This window comes from Asparagus officinalis, chromosome 2 (assembly GCF_001876935.1).
Source record: "Asparagus officinalis chromosome 2, Aspof.V1, whole genome shotgun sequence".
Classification (NCBI taxonomy): Eukaryota; Viridiplantae; Streptophyta; class Magnoliopsida; order Asparagales; family Asparagaceae; genus Asparagus; species Asparagus officinalis.
In genome coordinates, this window is record NC_033795.1 from 77,220,750 (window position 1) to 77,243,203 (window position 22,454).

The 22,454-nt window shown below is 41.4% G+C and overlaps 2 protein-coding genes across 2 annotated transcripts; one reads left to right on the forward strand and one right to left on the reverse strand.

Annotated features, from left to right (window-relative positions):
- LOC109831683 lies at window positions 186–3,191 on the forward strand. Its single transcript, XM_020399063.1, has 3 exons — window positions 186–275; window positions 2,068–2,775; window positions 3,106–3,191. Exons 2-3 carry the CDS (start codon window positions 2,165–2,167, stop codon window positions 3,158–3,160), a joined length of 666 nt encoding a protein of 221 aa, XP_020254652.1. The 5' UTR covers window positions 186–275; window positions 2,068–2,164; the 3' UTR covers window positions 3,161–3,191.
- LOC109831349 lies at window positions 5,404–6,184 on the reverse strand. The gene is made up of 2 exons (XM_020398679.1): window positions 5,635–6,184; window positions 5,404–5,588 (listed from the first exon to the last, which is right to left on the reverse strand). The coding sequence occupies exons 1-2, from the start codon at window positions 6,182–6,184 to the stop codon at window positions 5,404–5,406; spliced, it is 735 nt and encodes a 244-aa protein (XP_020254268.1).

A 22,454-nucleotide genomic window follows, 5' to 3' on the forward strand; every position in this document is an offset into this window, starting at 1 on the left:
GATCTAGTTGTCGACAGTTGTCATCGCCGCCCACGATCCAGATCTACTCGTCGACCGTCGCCGCCGCCGCTAGTTGATCGCAGCCGCTGGTGTAAGGTATTTCAGTATTAAAATTTAACTTTTTAGCAACTCCTTATGATTTATGTCGTGTGCTAATACTCCTTGGTATCTCCAAAGTTGATCTAGTTGTCGACAGTTGTCATCGCCGCCCACGATCCAGATCTACTCGTCGACCGTCGCCGCCGCCGCTAGTTGATCGCAGCCGCTGGTGTAAGGTATTTCAGTATTAAAATTTAACTTTTTAGCAACTCCTTATGATTTATGTCGTGTGCTAATACTCCTTGGTATCTCCAAAGTTTCAAATATTGTTTATAGGAGACATTATACATTAGATTTGTATTAAATCTTCAGTGTTCTACAGAATTTATCATTGTAGAATATGCTGGCTTGCTTATAATACTATCAGGAATTACAACAGTATGATATATTCCTCATATTGCCTTCTGGCAAATAAAGAGATGAAATTAATTATTTCAAGTTTGCGGAGTATGATTTTCTTTCAGTGATACCTAGCTCTTTGCATGTTGTAATTAATTTTCACGTCAAATAATGCTCTCGGTTTGGAAACATCATAGCAAAACACACTTCCAACTCTTATATTGAATGAAATTTCATTTCATTAGATAAAAGTTGAGCCATATAATATCCCAAGCCAGTCCACTAAAAGATTATAGTAGACCTCCAAAAAAAAAGAAAAAAGAAAAAAAGAAACTAATTGTCTACTTACACCCCAGAACTATCTCAGGCCAATCAGAAGCTATTTGTTTAAATCCTAATTAAGATAACCAAACAGAAATATCGCCATTAGAAAAAGTTTGTTCATTGGCCCAAAAAAATATGAGATAATTTCGAAACTCAGGAAGTCTATTTGAAAATGTGTGATTTATGAAAGAAAATGTTTTCAAAAAATAGAGTGATATATAACGCAATATTATATAATAATGTGTTATATATCCAATTTAGGTTAAAAAAAATATAACATTAACCCTAGACTCCCGTCCAATAATTTCATCCAATTCTTTGAGGTTATAATATAAGATAAACGAGTCAATTAACCCTAGACTCCCGTCCAATAATTTCATCCAATTCTTTGAGGTTATAATATAAGATAAACGAGTCAATTTTGGGTAGGAGATAAAGTTCTCTACCCAAAAATGATCGTTCACTTTATATTATAATAGGAAAGAATTGGTATAGTAATTTGTAATTATTGGATCTGTCCTTCTCGGACGGGTTAGGAATATAGTAGTGCGTACATCCAACTTTGTATACTTTGTATGTTTTTATTTCTTGAAAATTTCGGCAGCACGTACTTGTTGTTCTCCGTGTATAATAAGCGTATGTTGCTCTGCGTTTTGGTCTATTGTCAATACGCAGAATAACATCCGCATAGTGTACAGGGAGAACAGTGGGTAGGTGTTGCAGAAATTTTCAAGAAATAAAAATATACAGAGTATATGAAGTTGGATGTAAGCACTACTATATTCTTAATGAGATAGAAGCCTTTCTATGACAGCCGCTAGATTGTGCTAATTAGTCCTTATACCTTAATAAGTTTCAAACCTACCTCAATTAGCCCAACTTAAATGCTACATCGTATGTAAGTGCTCCTGCTACAGTTAAATGTGATGCTTATCGTAAAATTTCACCCAAAAGAACGTTGGTAAGAATTCCAATATGTATTCATTAAATTCAAATATCCATCCATAATTCCACAAATGCAATTTAGCACACTCCAAATTTATGGTTAAACTAAAGCTTGTGGTATTGTGAGACACCTACATAGTTGGGGAGTTGGGTTAGGGTGAGGTAGGGGTACATGATATGCAGCACCCAAAGTCCAGGATGATTATGTGAAATTAACCCTAGCAAAAAAGTTGCAAACAAGTACGTATACATCATGTTTAAGGATGATGTGTGTATGTATGTATATCGTTTTGATAGTTTAAAATTTATTAGTATACTATCTATTTTCAAATAGAGTTTCTAATTATAGATTATCTTCAGATGAGGAAAATTCCTGATAAGTCATGGATAGATATCCCTAGGATCGAACGGTTTCGCGATCGACGTTATAAGGATGGATGTGAAGCCTTTATGAAGTATGCCGAAATGTAGCGGTGCAATGTACTGCCCCTGTTGTAGGTGTAAGAATATAAAGCTGAAAAATAAAGAGGAAATACGAAGTCACTTAACAAACTGTGGGTTTTACGAGGAATATAAACATTGGTCCTATCACGGGGAAGGCCGTATTGAAGATGAAGTACCGGATGTGCATGTCGGTACTAGTCATGGTTTCAGGACAGAAGATATAGAAAATTTACAAACTAATATTGGCCCTGACCATCCCGAATATGATATAAACAATGATGGTGAAGATGATACGACAGATGATGTCCAAGATGCAACTGAGATCGAAGATGTTGATGGCCCAGAAGGTTTTGAAGATGCTCATGTTTCTGAGGACTTGGATCGAATAATGAAGCTATTAGAGGATAGTGAAAAGGATCTGTATGAGGGTTGCACCGAGTACTCCGGATTTTCATGTGTGTTGGAGCTCTTGCATATTAAGAGCCTCAGTGGAATGGCAAATACTTCTTTTGTTCTTCATTTGAAGTATCTGGCTTGTTATATTGAAGATGGGAACTACCTCAGTGGAATGGTTCATCAAGCTCTGAACAATAAACATCATGTAACAGAGAACTGGGAGCAAAGGTTTGTTGTTAATGTAGTTTAGTGACATTGACAGTTCGTAGTTTAGTCAATGCATATTGCAATTTGTTTCTTATTGATTTAGTCAAGGGTGGGTTGGTAGTCCAGCTGCCACTGGCCCTGCAGAGAAATTTTGTATCTTAATATTTATTTAGTAAGTTACATTAAACCCCTAATAACTTTCAAAATGACTTTGTATATTGTTTTTTGGTTATAATTTATGGGAGTTATTTGCAAAACCAGTGCATCTATATAGCATAAGTTGTCTATTTTGATTTAGGGGTCTTCTAACAAGCCTATACATATCTTACATATCTATATGTAAAATTGTAGGAATACTATTGTCTTGAGGGTTACCCTGGAGCATGGCACTATGTTTTCAACATAAAGGTTGAGTCCGTGCTCAAACAATGGCGGCATGAGCTGAAGAGCTCAACATATGATAATATACAGCAGATTAGCAGAGGTTTTTAAATGTCGATGATAGCGTGGACCTCGATCATTTCACGGCTCTTCTTTTCTATTGGGATACCGAGTCAGCACAGGTATTCATCATTCGTGGACCTCGATCATTTCACGGCTCTTCTTTTCTATTGGGATACCGAGTCAGCACAGGTATTCATCATTTTCATTTTGCTTACGAACGAAGATTATAGATGCATTTCATCTTTAGTAATAAACTCTTTTTTTGTAGAATAAATCTAGGAAGGGCTCGATGAATCGACATAGCAAGCGCAAGCTTGACCACCACTTGGGATCGACGTCGTTTGCCAATCTTGAGTATGGTTATCACTGTTTTAAAAAACCTCCGCCTAGTCTGCTTAGGCGTACGCCTAAACCTAGGCGGTACCTAGGCCGCCTAACTAGCGCCCACCGCCTAGACAGTATTTAGGCTACCACCTAGATTTTACGAGCGTTTAGGGGAGCATTATCTGCTTACGTAGATTGCACTCTGTAGGCCTTGATTGTGATTTTATGTGTCGTAGCCTACACGTCCTCGAAATTTCATTAACCTCCAAATATGAACATCTCTACTACCTCCTCCGACCTTCAGCAAAACCTCATCGACCACTACTTAAATGAAGAAAGAAAAAAACGTCCAGAAACCGCTTAGGCGTCCGACTAGACGACTAAGCGCTAGGCGCTAAGTCCGACGCCTAGAAGCGCCCAGCATTTAATGTAACATTGATGGTTATTGTCGAGGCATGATATAATATTTAAAATCTTTTCCATTTAAAATCTATTTGTTTCTTACTGATTTAGCTTATCTTGCGGAAAACTTAGGATGACAAGATAATATTTTAAGGAGAAATTAAAAAATGTGAGACACTTGTAATTTATTATTTCTTTTAATTATGTTTTTAAACAAAAAAGAGCAGTTGGTACTCATCTATTTTGGTTGTGCAATTTGTTTTTCTCTTTCCATTGCTAAAATTGAAATGGCTCAGCGACATTTGTAATTAATCATACATTTATAATATACTATTCCGCAGTAGGTGATTGAAATTCACATGCTTTAATGCGTATAGACAACTAAGGAAATGTTTTTAGTGGTTTGACAATTCGTTGCAAATATTTGATGATGCACATAAAACCATTCAACCTCCATTTCCATGTTTCATCATCCTGTTAGTTTTTTAGTAAAACATTCTAAAACCACAGCAAGGATTAAAACAAGCATTACATAAATATTTAAGGAGTAGGTAAGATAGATTGTAGGTGTACGAAAAAAGTCTGATAAGCACCACATTTATTAAGCGACAATTGCAGTTGAGGGTTTGAATTGGTTGTATTGCTTGTTTCATTTAGAAAAATAAGGTGTATCAGTTTGAATTGATTGTATTGCTTGTCTAGTGATAAAATTTATTATAATTTGTAGGGGAAGTTGATAATGCCTGTCAATTTGAAGGCAAAGTTAGCTTACGACACATTTCGCTCGACTTATAAATATGAAGTCAAGATTAAGGAAAACATGGTGTCGGTGGTAAATTTTTTCAGTAAATCATATGATAATAAGTATTCTGTTGATGTTCGTTTCATTATTTGCCAATCAAATATATATGTCTTGTAAATCATATGATAATAAGTATTCTGTTGATGTTCGTTTCATTATTTGCCAATCAAATATATATGTCTTTTCCTTATATGATTTAGGATAGTATTGATGATGTTCGTTTCATTATTTGCCAATCAAATATATATGTCTTTTCCTTATATGATTTAGGATAGTATTGATGCTGCGTCAAAGGAGGTAGCACTATGTGCTACTCAAGAAGCTGCTGATGATCCTCATATCTTGTCTAGAGAGGAAAATGACGCCATTGCTATGAATGTTATGAGGTATAATAATAGGGGCAGATTTCCATTGATGGGGGTTGGAGCTATGCGGGGCACCTCCAGAATATCATCCACGGCGTCGTCACCAACCTCGACTGCGACAGGATCCTCAACAAGGATTCTTACCACTTCTGCAATTTTGCGTGTCTCATGTTATCTGCGTGGTAAGATCGACCCTGCATTACTAATGCAACTGACGAAGGTTATGTAAGTGAATAAAAGTGCAAAATATAGAAAGGAAACACATACATATAACATGACAACGAGTAACCGAGCTAGTCATTTACAAGTCTTTTAGAATAAGGTAGGAATGATCCATATAGGGGGAGGCCAATGTAAGTGCTGTCCAAGATTGGGTATAGGCTTCATGCTCCCATTCCTCACATCAAACACACCCATCTCACGTGGCTCGTGTTCGAGGTTGTCAAAGACGTCAAAGTAGTCGTCGTCTGTGAAGTAGATGCAGTTCCCTCCAAGCTCTGGAAATTTTGTTGCAGAGACGAAAAATGAGGTATTTGAACCAACGAAAAAAGACATTGTCCCCAAGATCATCCTCAGGGATGAATTCAGGGTTATCCGCATCGAGTCTAATGGCCATAAATGTATCGTAATATAAGCCCTTGTATAGCATGTATAGTTTTCTGTTCAAGGACTCTACCAACAGTTTGGTCATGCCGCAATAAAATCGTATTTCTAGAGTGGATTTGGGACCAGATGTAAGGTGATGATGGTCCCATACATGGAGTACCCCTCCTACATCCACACCATACAGTTGTCCTTTGTGGGGGATGATATCCGCGATACTGTCATGACATGCTCGTGGCAATGAAGTCCAACTATTATCTCCAACTTTCATGATTGCCATGTTACTAAAATCATTGTCGTGCAACCTAAAAGGGTTGTGGAGAAGAATAACTGTGAAGTCACCGCTACCATCAGCAGACGGAGGCAAGGACAGGATTGCCTTGTAGAGAAAATAGCGACGGTCAGCATCTGCGTAGTCACAGACATAGGGTAGAGTGGTGATAGAGGGGAGCTGGATTTGCACTCCACTTACCGGATTCAAAAGAGGCATCTCTCACATATCATAGACACTTATGAGCCAACCGTGAGAAGATCAGATGCGCACACGTCTTCGTATCTCTGGAAGAGGGAGAGGGATGCTGTAGGGGCGATTTTCAGAGAAGCTCAAGAATTTAGCACTAATATCGTCTTCGCCGGGTAGCATGAGCCACGGGGAATCACGCTTCGGGCGCCATGCTTTCTCCTTAACGGCTTGGTTCCATGACTTGTAGGCACAACTCAATCTAATATGATCCGGCAAGGTCAACTTCTGGAGGATCAGCCCGAGGAGCTCCGTTGGAAGCTCTGCACAATTTTTCTCAGCCATATCATAGATTGGTTGTTTGTTACATGGAACCTTGATTGAATGCAAGAATCTCTTATTAGTTTAAGAAACATAGGGTAGAGATAGAAGACAGGTCATGTTAACAATATATCTTGATTGGATGTTCTCAAGTTATGTGCTTGTTTTAGATTCAACAATTAATTTAAGTGGTCTTTTGTTCTGTTGGGCGCAGAGACACGCCCTCATGCCGCGGAAGTGATATCACCTGAGAGAGAGCCCTGCCTTTTATTTTCACAAAAGCTCAAGCCAACCTCTATATTCATGTTTCGTAAAGGAAACAAGAACAGAAGTGAAATATCTCAGCAAAGTAAGATATGCACTCTTCCTCTCATCAGTTCTAGGACTGACTTGTCAAGGGCACCTACAAGCAAATGACAAATACACAGTTAAGACAATACAGACACGAGATTTACGTGGTTCGGCAAACTTGTCTACGTCCACGGGAGGGGGAAGGGGGATTTTACTATGAGGAGAATACCGACTTCAACTTGTACAACTCACAAGCTATCTCTCTCTCTCTGAATTTTCTCTCTTGAAAAGCTCTCTAACTCCTACTCTTCTCTTCGTCCACACCTTCTCCTCTCTTCCTCCCTTCTATTTATAGGCAAAGAAGAGGGGACAAGAGAGCATGGGTGATTCTCCTCTCTTCCTCCCTTCTATTTATAGGCAAAGAAGAGGGGACAAGAGAGCATGGGTGAGCATGGGCATTGACAAGAGAGCATGGGGCAAAGAAGAGGGGACAAGAGAGCATGGGTGAGCATGGGCATTGACAAGAGAGCATGGGCAATGGGCATGAGGAGCATGGTGGGCATGGGGTGTCCACCATCTCTTGTCCCCCCATCCCTTGTCCTTTCTTGTTCACAATTCTCCACCTCGTTCATCATTTGATAAATCTTAAATTTTGAACGAACACCAGAAGAACACCATGAACATCACCAGAGAGATCTGAAACACCAAATTAAACCAAAACCATGCCAAACTAGCAGAGCCATTATACCGCGGCTGCCTACGTACCCTCCACCGGGATCAAGCTAATCGTAGTTCTGTAATTATTCTCCAACATAGTCTCTACCTCACCCCATCACCACCCCGCAGGGCCATGCCCTCACGGGAAAATCAACATGAGCTGATATGAAGCAAGTTCAAGCAATATTGAAACTTGCTGCCTGTCACTATCTTAGTTAACATGTCTGTGGGATTCTCATTCGTGTGCATCTTTATGAGAGAAATATCACATTCCTCTATGACATCCCGCACAAAATGATACCTGACATCGATATGCTTGGTATATGAGAGAAATATCACATTCCTCTATGACATCCCGCACAAAATGATACCTGACATCGATATGCTTGGTACGAGCATGATGAACTTGATTCTTCGCCAAGTGAATCGCACTCTGACTGTCGCACCATAAGTTTGCATTCTCCTGCTCAATCCCCAAATCATCTAGAAGACCCCACAACCACAATGCTTCCTCTCCGTCATGGCCATGTACTCGGCCTCTTTAGTAGAAAGTATCATTGTAGCCTGTAACATTGATCGCCAATTAACTAGAGCCTCATGTATCTTGAATACGTAACCAGTAGTAGATCGTCGTCTATCTAGATCGCCCGCATAATTAGAGTCAACAAATCCATCAATCTGACACGTATCTCTACCAAAACACAGACCCATATCAACGGTACCCTTCAAGTACCTCAGGACCCACTTCACTGCTTCCCAATGCGTCTTTCCCTGATTCGTCATGAATTTGCTGACCACACTGACCGCATGTGAAATATCTGGTCGCGTACACACCATTATGTACATTAAGTTGCTAACTGCACTAGCATAAGGTACACGCTCCATGTGTGCCTTCTCTTTCGCTATAGTGGGAGATTGTTTACCTGAAAGCCTAAAGTGTGGAGCCAATGGGGTCACCACCGACTTTACACTTTGCATCCCGAACCTTACGATCACCCGCTCTATGTAGCCCTTCTGACTCAAGAATAATCACCGATTCGCCCGCTCTCTTCTAATCTTCGTACCCAGTGTTTTCTTTGCAACGCTCATATTCTTCATCTCGAACTCTTTACCAAGTTGAGATTTTAGCCTATCTATCTTCACCTTGTTCTTCGATGCAATAAGCATGTCATCCACATACAAAAGAAGATAGATATAATCACCTCCACGAAACTTCCGAATGTAAACACAACAATCATAGTCACTTCGGAAAAACCCATGCTTCAGCATGAAGGAGTTAAATCGTTTGTACCACTGTCGAGGAGATTGCTTCAATCCATATAGTGACTTCCTCAAGCGACATACATGATGCTCCTTATCCTCAACCTTGTAGCCTTCAGGTTGACGCATGTAGATCTTTTCATCCAAGTCTCCATGTAAGAAGGCCGTCTTGACATCGAGTTGTTCCAGCTTAAGATCACCATGAGCAACAATACTCAATAGCACCCAAATAGAAGTGTGTTTCACCACCGGAGAAAATATCTCATTGTAATCCACACCCTCTCTTTGTGCAAACCCCTTAGCCACTAGCCTCGTCTTGTACCTCGTACCACCAAGCTCTGAAGGATCTTCCTTTTTTTTATACAGTCACTTACAACCTATAGCTTTCTTTCCTACGGGCAATGAGATCACCTCCCATGTTTGGTTCTTCCGGAGAGATTCCATCTCTTCCTCCATCGCAGCCAACCAACTCTCGCTATCTCTATCCTGAATAGCTTCCTTGAAGGAGACCGGCTCATCTTCTTCCACCGAGAGTGCGTACTCAACCAAATTAACCTGCCCATAGTGCTTCAGGGGTTGATCAGCCCCCAGCTTCTGTACCTGCTTGTATACTCGCCTTGGCCTAGTGGAAGCCTGTGTATTCTCCTGCTAAACCTCCTCCTGCTCAAGCTCATCATCTACCTGATTTTTCATTTGAACACGACTAGAACCTGGTTAGTCTTTAGGTTCTATCTCAATAACCTGAGACTTAGAATTTCCAACGGTCTTAACACCATCATCCTTGGGCACCCTAGCAATAATGGATTTCTCATCAAAGGTAACATCCCTGCTGATCACGAACTTTGAATCTTCTGTACACCAAAGGCGATAGCATTTTACTCCCTTTGCACCCCAAGAAAATTACCTTCTTGGCTCTCGCGTCAAGCTTTCCCTCGTTGACGTGATAGTAGACGGTACACCCAAAAATTCGGAGCCTCTCATAATCTGCATGCTCCCCTGACCACACCCGATAGGGTGTATCACCATCCAATGTAAAATGTGGCGATCGATTCACAATATAGCAAGCTGTAGCAATTGACTCTTCCCACCATTCTTTGTCCAAACCAGCATATGATCGCATACTCACTGCTCTCCTGCAGTGTTCGGTTCAATCTCTCCGCGATCCTATTTTGTTGTAGTGTAGATCTAACTGTCCAGTGTCTGGCCATCCCCTCCTGATCACAGAACTCCTTGAAGGCACCATTTGTATACTCTATACCGTTGTCAGATCTCAATGTCTTTAATTTTTTTCCTGTCCTATTCTCAACCATCGCCTTCCACTATTTGAATGTCTCAAATACTTTATTCTTATGCTTCAGAAACTAAATCCAAACATACCTCGAATGATCATCTATGAATGAGACAAAATATCTAGAACCACCCTTGGAAGTTGTCGAAGTCGAACCCCAAACATCCGTGTGCACATAATCTAGTATCCCTTTGCTCTTGTGATTGCTTGTCAGAAACCGGACCCTGTGTGCCTTTCCATACACACAGTCCTCGTAAAAATCCATGCAAGGCTTCTTCAGATTCTTCAACAAACTATCCTTACCGAGCAGATCTAGACCCTTCTCTGACATGTGCCCAAGCCGCCTATGCCATAACCGTGTGTGTTCACATGGGTCTCCACCACTTCCATCAGTTCCAACAGCTGCATCTCCCGTCATTGTCGTACCCAAGAGAGTATATAGGTTACCGTGACGAATGTCCTTCATGGCTACTAAGGAACCCCGAACAACTCTCTTCACTCCGTTCTCTGTTACAATCTTGCAACCCCCGGAGTCCAAAGCACCAACTGAGATAAGATTCTTCCGCAAGTTGGGAACGTGCCTTACATCCGTCAAGGTTCGAACCACTCCATCATGCATTTGGATCTTGATATCACCTAGCCCTATCGTTTTACAAGCATGGTTGTTTCCCATCAATACGATTCTACCATCAATGCCCTGTAGGTAGTAAACCACTTCCTATTTGGACACATGTGGTAAGAGCAACCAGAATCAAGTATCCACTTCCCGGAGGTATCCTCGCCATTCGTGACGACATAGCATTCATTATCGCTCCCTTCCCCTAAAACTTAGCTCGCCTCTCCCTTACCTTCTCGTCTTTCAGTCTTGTTGTTTTCTTCTTTCCCCATACTCTCTTATTAGGACAATTGGCTTTGAAATGCCCTAGCTCACCGCATTTGAAACACGGTCTTTCCGTAAGAGGTCTTGATTTTGATCTAGACTTTCCTCCCTTGCCTTTGGCAAAAAAACCCTGTGCTTGTTCTTTGTTACCACCAGTGGCCATATCACTAGTTGTAATTTTTCGAAGATCATCCGCTAGAAGCGCCGTTCTAGTCTTATCCATCGACAAACTGTCACCCACAAGCATCAGTGTTTGAACCAGATTCTCATAAGACTTCGGCAGAGATAGAAGTAGTAGAAGTGCTTGATCATCGTCTTCCACTGTCACCTCAATGTCTTTCAAATCTGATAAGAACCTATCGAATTTGTTGATGTACTCCCGGATTGACGAGCCTTCCTCCATCTTGCAAGTGTACAATTTGGATTTCAAATAGATCCGGTTCGTTAGACTCTTCGTCATGAAGGTGCTCTGTAACTTTAACCACACGCCCGCAACCGTTTCCTCTCCATCCACCAAGAAAGCCACATCTCTTTCAAGACATAGGATAATCGACGCTCGTGCTTCCAAATCTAGCTCTTCCCAATCATTATCAGACATGTCCTTGTGCTTCTTTTCTTTTCCCACCAAAGCTTTGTGTAACTTTTGCAAAATCAACGAGTTTTTCATCTGCATCCTCCAATAGGGGAAATCATTCTTCTCATTGAACTTTTCGATCTCGTACTTTCCAACTTTAACTATTTTACTTGTTGACGCATTCTCCGCTTGTATAAATAAATTCACTTTTCTCAGGAATTTTAACAAATACCTTGTGTTCACCACACAATAATCAAGCACCACCTCAGATCAGAAATTTTACCACCTCCAATCTGAATAAAGGGCTCTGATACCAATTGTTAGGCGCAGAGACACGTCCTCACGCCGCGGAAGCGATATCACCTGAGAGAGAGCCCTGACTTTTGTTTTCACAAAAGCTCAAGCCAACCTCTATATTCGTGTTTCGCAAAGGAAACAAGAACAGAAGTGAAATATCTCAGCAAAGTGAGATATACACTCTTCCTCTCATCAGTTCTAGGACTGACTTGTCGAGAGCACCTACAAGCAATGGCAAACACACAGTTAAGACAATACAGACACGAGATTTACGTGGTTCGACAAACTTGCCTACGTCCACGGGAGGGGGAAGGGGGGATTTCACTATGAGGAGAATACCGACTTCCACTTGTGCAACTCACAAGCTATCTCTCTCTCTCTGAATTTTCTCTCTTGAAAATCTCTCTAACTCCCACTCTTTCTTCTCTTCCTCCGCACCTTCTCCTCCCTTCCTCCCTTCTATTTATAGGCAAAGAAGAGGGGACAAGAGAGCATGGGTGAGCATGGGCATTAACAAGACAGCATGGGCAATGGGCATGGGCAATGGGTATGGGGAGCATGGGTGAGCATGGGCATTAACAAGACAGCATGGGCAATGGGCAATGGGTATGGGGAGCATGGTGGGCATGGGGTGTCCACCATCTCTTGTCCCCCCCATCCCTTGTCCTCATGTTCTAAAAGATGTAACATTGTTTACTTTTGGTATAAGAAGACAGCCTGGGCTATGCACGTGACATTAGTATACAAGCCATAACTTTCCTATATGTACCAAGGACTATTGTTTGCGCATAAAAGATTTTAGGTATTAGAGGAATAAAGAAGCAGTCGAAAAGTTAGTCTCCTGGTCGTAAAAATGGAAAGTCTTGCAGGTTTATCATATGAAAGAAGACCCTTGAGTTATAAGAGACATAATAATTTATTAATTAATCCAAGCAATGCTTACCACATTTAGTATGTATAAGGAGAGTAATAATCATCCCTTGTTTCTTTTTATTTCACTTGTCAAACATGTAAAATATATGTGTGTTTCTGTGTCTTCTAAGCTGGTCTGGGCTCTAACTGTACCACGTTTGGATTATCGAATCATTATGTTATGCTCAAAACTTAACGATTGCTTCCTTAAGACTAGCAATTTTGCTTTATGGTGCATACCCATTTTGAGTGATCAGAAATTCGCTAAAATTTGGACTAAATTCTACATCAGAATAGTTATTATGGTGCAGGCTTTATCTAAAACTCAGCTTTCAGCATTTTATGATATTGTATTGCTCGTTATACTTTTTTACTTATCATGTAAATTAGTCTTTTTAGTTTTTCCCCCTGTTTTGAAAGGTTTCCTTTCTCCCCCAACTTAGTAATTAGCGCAATTCGTTGCTTTGTTGTAGTGATTCACTTGGATGGACATTTCAAAGATTCTGACACATTTGATTCGTGGTTTTCATGGGACACATTTCAATACCAAAACAACAAGAAGGACATGCATTTCTTCTCACGCAGACAACCAACCGACGCAAATGCTAAAAGGGTCTAGTGTATTGCTGGACATGGTTTCTGCTATAGAACAAGGGGAGATGAAAAAGTCTACGATCAATCTCAACATGTTGGGTATAAGACACTGCTGACTTTAAAATATACCGAGTGGGGTACTGTTGACTTTTAAATATACCAAGTGGGGTAAGGAGATCAACACCAACTAGATCATGTATGAGTTTCATCTCAAGCCTCCTGAGAACAGTAACAAGTTTGAGAGCATGATGCTCTGCAGAATTCACATGAATAAAAACAAGAAAGATAGTGAAGGATGTGCAGACGTAGAGTCTGGTGTTGCGGCTATTATGAACAAGAGAACAAGGAACGACATCAGCAGTAACAAATGCAAAGGAAAGGCATCGAAAGAGGAAGGGGGGAGGCTTCGTCATCATTACCGTCTACGTCGTCATCACTCTCTGCATTTGTTCCCTGCAAAGAAGCAGAAGCCTTCAATCAGTTGATTTCAACATTGGATGAGAAGCAGCATACTGTTTTTGATCAGGAGGAAGAAGTGGACGAAAGGCAGGTGACAGAGATGTTGCTTAAGGAACACGAAGCGATGAAAAATCATTCTGACGCAGCTGTAGAATCTGATGCTCCTACTTCTGTTTGTGAACAAGCAGCAACCTATGTACAAGACAACCTTCAAAAGAGGAAGTGGCTTGCGGGATGTAGCAACTTTTTTGATACTGAGAACAGTTCCACAGTTAACATTGAAGCATCTTCTTGGCCCTTGTCATCATCTCCATGCTTATCGTCGTCATGGCTCTGCGCTTCCGCTTTGGATTCTTATGAAGCATCATCCTCATTGGTCAATATTCTCCCACCAGCATCGTAGGATGACTGGACAAGTGAAGATTTGGACATTGATGTTCATACTGTCGCTTATTTGTATGAGTTAATGGAGACAAGTGAAGATTTGGACATTGATGTTCATACTGTCGCTTATTTGTATGAGTTAATGGAAAGTTTCAGTGACTCTTGAGTTCTTGTAACGGTAAGTTCATACTGTCGCTTATTTGTATGAGTTAATGGAAAGTTTCAGTGACTCTTGAGTTCTTGTAACGGTAATTGCCATTTTTTGTAATAAAATTTGTCTATTCATTCTTTTCAATTGTTATAATCTGGTTTGTTGTTTATCATTTTGTCTGTCTTGTGCTGCTTAATGTTTATAGCTGCGTTACTTCGTGAGAATTGTTCAGATTATGATAATAATTAATTTTTTTATTTGTTTAAAGTCTGCATTTTTGGATGTGCTGATCAGGACATGTTGGAGCCAAGCTTGAGTTCTATGTACAGGCAGTGTTGTAGGCTTGTAGCAAGTGCTGAGGCTACTTGTAAGTACAAATAGTGTTGTTCTATGTACAGGCAGTGTTGTAGGCTTGTAGCAAGTGCTGAGGCTACTTGTAAGTACAAATAGTGTTTGTGGCAATTATCATCAGCCTTATAGATCAAATGCTTCTTGACATATCATAGATAGTTATCTACGGGTGGAAGTTATTACTCGTTTATATGTAGAATGTACATCTTTTTTAAAATTCCATTAAAATTAAGCATCTATAATTGTCTTTGCAGTCTTCTATTCCTTTTTAAATGCAAAGGGGGAGATTTTCTTCACTATCAACGGTAGTGTTCCGACATAAACATTTTATGGGTATTTTCTGCCTATATATCAGCATAAACCAAAAAGATTATTGAGTTGGTCATGCTCATGCAATCAAAGGGATCCTAAGTAGTTGAGGAATAAATCAATTATTACCAAGCAAACTTTTCTGTTTTCTGGTACTCATGGATTTGTTTGAAATTACAAATGCATGGCCTTTTAGACAAGCATTTAGCTTTGCTATGCACGAGTAGAACATCTAATATTTCTAGAAGCTCTGCAAGTTTTGACTTAAGTTTTGAATCCTGAGCAATATATGATGCAACATGAAGCACTCGAAAGATCCAAGCTTCATCTTCTTCTCGTCGTAATGTATTTGAGATAAAGTTCGGGTGAATTTATCAGTTTCTTATTAGTTTCCTTGTCGGGTTTCAGGTTCTAGTTTAGAGTTTCTATCAGTTTCTTATTAGTTTCCTTGTCGGGTTTCAGGTTCTAGTTTAGAGTTTCGGATACTATCTGTTCAATGTCCTAAAACTTCAGCTCCTTGTAATCGGCAAGCTTGAAATCTGATTTGCACATATCAGAAGGCAAGCTTCTGCTTTATTAGTTTCACCAAGAAGAAAATAATCACCATCACCGTCCTTGAGAGGTACAAATGCTTGGACCATTCAAAGGACCCGTAGTGAGGAGAGAGCCTTATAAATACTAAAGACTGTCAGTCTCTTGTAATCGAGCCTTATAAATACTAAAGACTTGGACCATTTGACCAAGAAGAAAATAATCACCATCACCGTCCTTGAGAGGTACAAATGCTTGGACCATTCAAAGGACCCGTAGTGAGGAGAGAGCCTTATAAATACTAAAGACTGTCAGTCTCTTGTAATCGGCAAAAGCAATTTCCGTGTGTGGTATGCGACAATTTGACTGAAACGCGGTATCTGATTTAGTATAAGTTACTGTTGTGTATATTCCAACTCACAGTCCAAACGACGGGTATGTCATTAAAGGACGGGTATGTCATTTTCTTGTAACATCTTACTGGGATACGGGGACAGTGGCGCATAAGGCGATTTCCATGCGTGGTGCCCATTTTGTTTAGCCTCCTAATAACAAGCGATATACTAATGTTGCATTCAACAAGGAAAAGAAATTTAAAAATGCAGCACGGTCTTATTTCTCAGGACTGATTTTTGAGAAACAGAAGCATGCTAGTCATCTCCAATTTGCAGATAAAATTTAAGGAAAAGAAATTTAAAAATGCAGCACGGTCTTATTTCTCAGGACTGATTTTTGAGAAACAGAAGCATGCTAGTCATCTCCAATTTGCAGATAAAATTTCCAATTCACAGAAAAAAGAAAACCGGGAGGGTCTTAAAGAGTAATCCTATGTCATTTTCCCCATAAGTATCAGTTTAAACTAGTTGAATTGTTCAAGCTTCCTCACGAACAAGCCATTAATCTTAGTTGCCTTTTGATATATAGAAACCAAACTTTATTCAAATTAAACAAGTATTTAAAGGACAATTCTAGTGAATAAAAGTGCAAAATATAGAAAGGAAACACATACATATAACATGACAACGAGTAATCGAGCTAGTCATTTACAAGTCTTTTAGAGTAAGGTAGGAATGATCCATATAGGGGGAGGCCAATGCAAGTGTTGTCCAAGATTGGGTATAGGCTTCATGCTCCCATTCCTCACATCATCCATCTCACGTGGCTCGTGTTCGAGGTTGTCAAAGACGATCAAAGCAGTCGTCGTCTGTGAAGTAGATGCAGTTCCCTCCAAGCTCTGGAAATTTTGTTGCAGAGACGAAAAATGAGGTATTTGAACCAACGAAAAAAATCATTGTCCCCGAGATCATCCTCAGGGATGAATTCAGGGTTATCCGCGTCGAACCTAATGGCCATAATGTATCGTAATATAGGCCCTTGTATAGCATGTATAGTTTTCTGTTCAAGGACTACCAACAGTTTGGTCATGCCGCAATAAAATCGTATTTCTAGAGTGGATTTGGGACCAGATGTAAGGTGATGATGGTCCCATACATGGAGTACCCCTCCTACATCCACATCATGGGGGATGATATCCGCGATACTGTCATGACATGCTTTTGGCAATGAAGTCCAGCTATTATCTCCAACTTTCGTGATTGCCATGTTACTAAAATCATTGTCATGCAGCCTAAAAGGGTTGTGGAGAAGAAATACTGTGAAGTCACTGCTACCATCACTAGTAGAAAATCATGTATTCTAGACGGAAAAATTTCAGACGGAATATTCTAGACGAAACTTTTTACATCTAGTTTGCTATTAAACTAGACGAAAAATTTCCGTCTAGGATTAAACATCCTAGACGGAATTTTCCGTCTACAATAGCCAAGTACACGGTTCTTTTATTTTAATTTTTTTTTGAAAATGGTCCAAGTATTCTAGACGAAAATTTCCGTCTAGAATATATCCTAGACAGAAATTTCCGTCTAGGATACTTGAACATTTTCAAAAAAACTTATCCCATCAAAAACCCAGGTTACTTGGAACATTTTCAAAAAAACTTATCCGCATCAAAAACGGGCCTAGCCCACCCTCCCCTCCGCCCCACCCCCCACCGCCCCCACCGCCCACCAATAAATAAAGAAGGGAGAAGAATGCTTCCAGCCGCTCGCAAAACGAATGAAAACAAGCTCACAGCCCCAAGGACTTTTTCAACGGGTGCTTTTGGCCGCCGCAAAAGCTAAATTTTTTGTTCTCTGAGCCGCCGCAAAACACAAAGCCAATGAATTTTCAGCACAGGGAAAGACTATAATAGCGCCATTTGCTCTCTCTCTGCTAACCCCTGCAATGCCGCTGCTGCTCTCGCCTCCCCCCCCCCCACCATGCTCCACCCGCCGCCGCCAACAGCCCTCGGTCAGCTGCCCATCGCTCACGCTTCTCCGCCACCGGGTCGCTCCGAAGAGCCTCCACAGCAATCCTTAAGATCCACAACGCGGGAGAAAAACTCGCACGCCGACAAACCGGTTGCGAGGAGTACAAGAGATCGTCCGCTCGAGGGACCGAGCCGAACATGTCGCGTGGCGACGGAGCGCATGGCATAGGCCGAGGCGGAACAAGCCGACTGAGGTTTTACTAGGCTTCAATGAATTCTCTGTGAGCTGGTTTTCAATGGGAGGCGTGGGAGCGTGGCGGGAGGACCTGTTCATGGAGAGTGGGAAGCGTGGGAGGACCCTATTGCGTAGGCAGCGTGCGGGAAAGGAACTGCAGGGCCCAAACCCAAGAACAATAATCAAGAAGAAAGAAAGGAAAGATTGATAGTAATTCAACCATCGCGCCGCGTTGAGCTTTGGCTTGCTGCCTCGCTTTGGATGCTACAAAGAACTTCTGGGCATATCGTTGGATGCTCAACCCAACGCCATGTCATCCACGCTCATCGCTCGATGCGTTTGAAGAGAACCCTTGAATTCGAAGGAGCCAACAGCAAGTAGAAGAGGGGGTTGAAGAGTAAAAAGAGTTGATTTTTGATGGAGGTTTCGGCGAAAGAAGATGAGGCGCGCCATAAGGAGAAAAGTGTTGATGATGATGGCGGCATGATGATGGGTGCCGGGCATGTAGCTAATTACCAACAGCGCTAGAAACTATTACGCTCACCAAAAGAACAGCTTTAAATAACCGCAAATAAAAATATATCGGGTTGCTGTATTGAAAATTACTCCCGGGGCCAATTAGAATGTCCTATATTGGCTCGTTAAGGTATATTTGGGTTGTTAATATTACGCGTTTGGTTTGTTAAGGTAGCGTATTGTTGTTAAGGTTATACATGTTGCCTTGTTAAGTGTTAGCGGGTTGGTTGTTAAGAATTAACGTGCGTTGGTTTGTAAGGTTACAGGCTAGCTGTTGTTAAGGTGTACGGATTGGTGTTAACGGTTATACGGGTTGATTCTACGGTTGCAACGAGTCTTTTAACTTGTTTAAGCAAACGCAACCCGTAATCTTACATGCCAACCCGTAATGCTTAAGCACACAAAAGCGTAAAAAGTCTAAGCAACAAACGCGTAACTTAACAGGCAACCCGTAACCTTACAAAACAACATGTGTAACCTTACAACCGACCCGTAAGCACTTAACAACAAACACGTAACGCTTCATATTAACGGATCTTGAGGATGCCTCTCTGAGCGCGATTATTAGGCGGCTCTGAAAAACACGCTAATTGAAAGAAAAATGTAAACTTGGACGGCTAAACAAACAAGGTGAAAATCTCGACAATCAAATAACAGCAGAACAAGGACCAGTGAAGCAAAACAAAATGGCGACCAAAACATCAATCCAAGACTCGACGTGGTTTTGATGGGAAAAAAAAAAACGTTTGATATCGCGAGCAGAGAGAATCTTGAGTGTTCTGTAGTATTTAGAGTAACTCTTTAGACCAGATACTAAGAAGTCTAGATGCCTATTATGTTATGGCATGTTGGCCCGCCCATAGCCCTGTTAACGTTCTTTAATTAGTAACCAAAATAAATTTTATATATTTTTCCAAGAACAGCTCGCTTTTGTTGTACATAACTCTAAATATGGCAACATCTTTTGAATTAAATGCATCGACACTTATTCACAAGCATTTACTTCTCAAGGGCTTCAAGCTTAGCGTTCAGGAGTTTACAGTAATTTGCTCCAATTTAGCGTGTTTTTTCAGAGGCCCTAACAATCCGACAGATGGAGATACCTGCAAGATCGCGTTAATATGAAGTTGACGTGTTTGTTGTTAATGTTACCGGGTTGGGTTTGTTAAGATTATAGCGTGTTGCTTGTTAAGGTACGGTTGGGCTGTTAAGGTTAGTGCGTTTATTGTTAATGTTACTGGTTGAGTTGTTAAGGTTACGAGTTGGTTGTTAAGATTACGGGTTTGGTTGTTAAGGTTAATATGGTTTTGCTTGTTAAGCGTTATGTGTTGATTGTCTAAACGAAGCACCCGTAAGCGCTTAAGCAAAATCAACCACGTATAACGTTTAACGACCAATCCGATAAACCTAAGCAAGTAACCCGTAACCTGTAATCAACGGCACACGCGTAGTCTTAACCAAGCCAACGTGTCCGTAAACCTTAATCAAGCAACCATGTATAACCTTAACAACCAATACGTAACCTTACAAACCGAAACGCGGTAACATTAACAACCAAACATATCAACCTTAACGAACGCAATGTAGGACATTCTAATGAGGGAGTAATTTTAACAATCCTCCGCCACCAGAACCGATATAGTTTTATTTGGTTATTTTAAAGTTTTTTGGTGCTGTAATAGTTTTAGCGGTTGGTACATTAGTAAGCAATGGCCTCGCACCCTCATCATGGCCATCATCGCAATCAACTTCTCCTGCATGGGCGCTCATCTCTTCGCACCAAAAAACCTCATCAAATCAAATCTTTTTAGGCTGCTTCGGTCAACCCCCTCTTCTAGCTTGCTGTTGGGTCTCGCTTCGATTGTCAAGGGTCTCTTGCAAAGGCATCGAGGATGATGTGGGATGACATGGCCGTTTTGGTGAGGCATCCCAACGAGCCCAGAAGCTCTTGTTAGGCATCCAAAGGCAGGAGCAGCCAAGGGTCATGGGGCAGGTTGTTAATTACTATCAATCTTGTCCTTCTTCTTATTGATTATTGTTCTTGGGTTGGGGCGAGTCTCCGCACCGCTCCCACGCTCACACACTCAGGCATGACATGTCTCCCGCACGCTCCCACGGTCCATGAAACCCACCGTGCGGAAAGAAAAAAAAAAAAAAGAGAGAAACAGAGAATCATGGAACCGCCAGTAAAAACCTCAGTCGGCTCGTTCCCGGGTCGGCTATTGCAGACGCATCATCGTCTGGAGTTTCGCTCGCCCTCGAGCGACGATCTGCCTCTGTCACCTCCTCGAACTCAGCGCCGGGTGGGTTTTCTCTATGTGTGGATGCTTGGAGGATGCTAGTGGATGGCCGCAGGCGACGCGCGGCAGAGAAGGCGAGGATGGCGGAGAGGTGGTGGCGGGGCGGGTGGAGAGTGGGCGGAGGGAGGGAGGGAGAGCAGAAGGGATTTTGTAGGGTTTAGAGACGAGAGAGAGATGAGAGAGAGAAATGGTATTATACGGTCTATTGCCCTGTGTGAAATGCATTGAGCTTTGTGTTTTGGGCGTCAGAGAACAAAACAATTTACTTTTGGGGGGTTAAAACACTCCGTTGAAAAAGTAATGGGGTGGGAAGCTTGTTTCATTCGTTTTGGGGGCTGGAGAGCATTTTCCATAAAAAAAAAAAGTAAATCGGCCGCTGCTAACCCTCTAAAAATTTCCAGCCTGCTACGGTCGCCGCGCATCGCCCTCTCTTATGCGCCGGTCGCCGCGCCTCCTAGGCAAGGCCGTCAACCCCGTCACCAGGTCCGCACTCTGCGCGTCACGAAATGCACCAGAAGGTGTGTCCGCACAGCCGCACGACTCGGGATCACGGGAAGATTGTAGGCTGCGGCCCCCCCTGTCCCCGGCCCAGCCCCCGGGCGCTACAAGCCCCCTCGGACGCGCTTCGCTGAGCTCCACCGTCGGCATCAGTTCTACTTTCAGGCCGGTCGGCCGTTGCCTGACCTCCACCGCAGCTCATAGTCCAAATATTGTCGTCGACCGCTGTCATCGTCGCTAACGGTCCAGATCTAATCGTCTACCGCCGCCGCTGTCGCTCGTGGTCTCGACGTCGACCGTCGCCGCCGCCGCTCGTTCATCGCAGCCGCTGGTGTAAGGTATTTCAGTATTAAAATTTAATTTTTTAGCAACTCCTTATGATTTATGTCGTGTGCTAATTACTCCTTGGTATCTCCAAAGTTTCAAATATTGTTTATAGGAGACATTATCTTTCACCGTCGCCGTTGCCTGACCTCCACCGCAGCTCATAGTCCAAATATTGTCGTCGACCGCTGTCATCGTCGCTAACGGTCCAGATCTAATCGTCTACCGCCGCCGCTGTCGCTCGTGGTCTCGATCTAGTCGTTTCAAATATTGTTTATAGGAGACATTATACATTAGATTTGTATTAAATCTTCAGTGTTCTACAGAATTTATCATTGTAGAATATGCTGGCTTGCTTATAATACTATCAGGAATTACAACAGTATGATATATTCCTCATACTGCCTTCTGGAAAATAAAGAGATGAAATTATTTCAAGTTTGTGGAGTATGATTTTCTTTCAGTGATACCTAGCTCTTTGCATGTTGTAATTAATTTTCACATCAAATAATGCTCTCGGTTTGGAAACATCATAGCAAAACACACTTCCAACTCTTATATTGAACGAAATTTCATTTCATTAGATAAAAGTTGAGCCATATAATATCCCAAGCCAGTCCACTAAAAGATTATAGTAGACCTCCAAAAAAAAAAAAAAAGAAACTAATTGTCTACTTACACCCAGAACTATCTCAGGCCAATCAGAAGCTATTTGTTTAAATCCTAATTAAGATAACCAAACAGAAAAATCGCCATTAGAAAAAGTTTGTTCATTGGCCCAAAAGAATATGAGATAATTT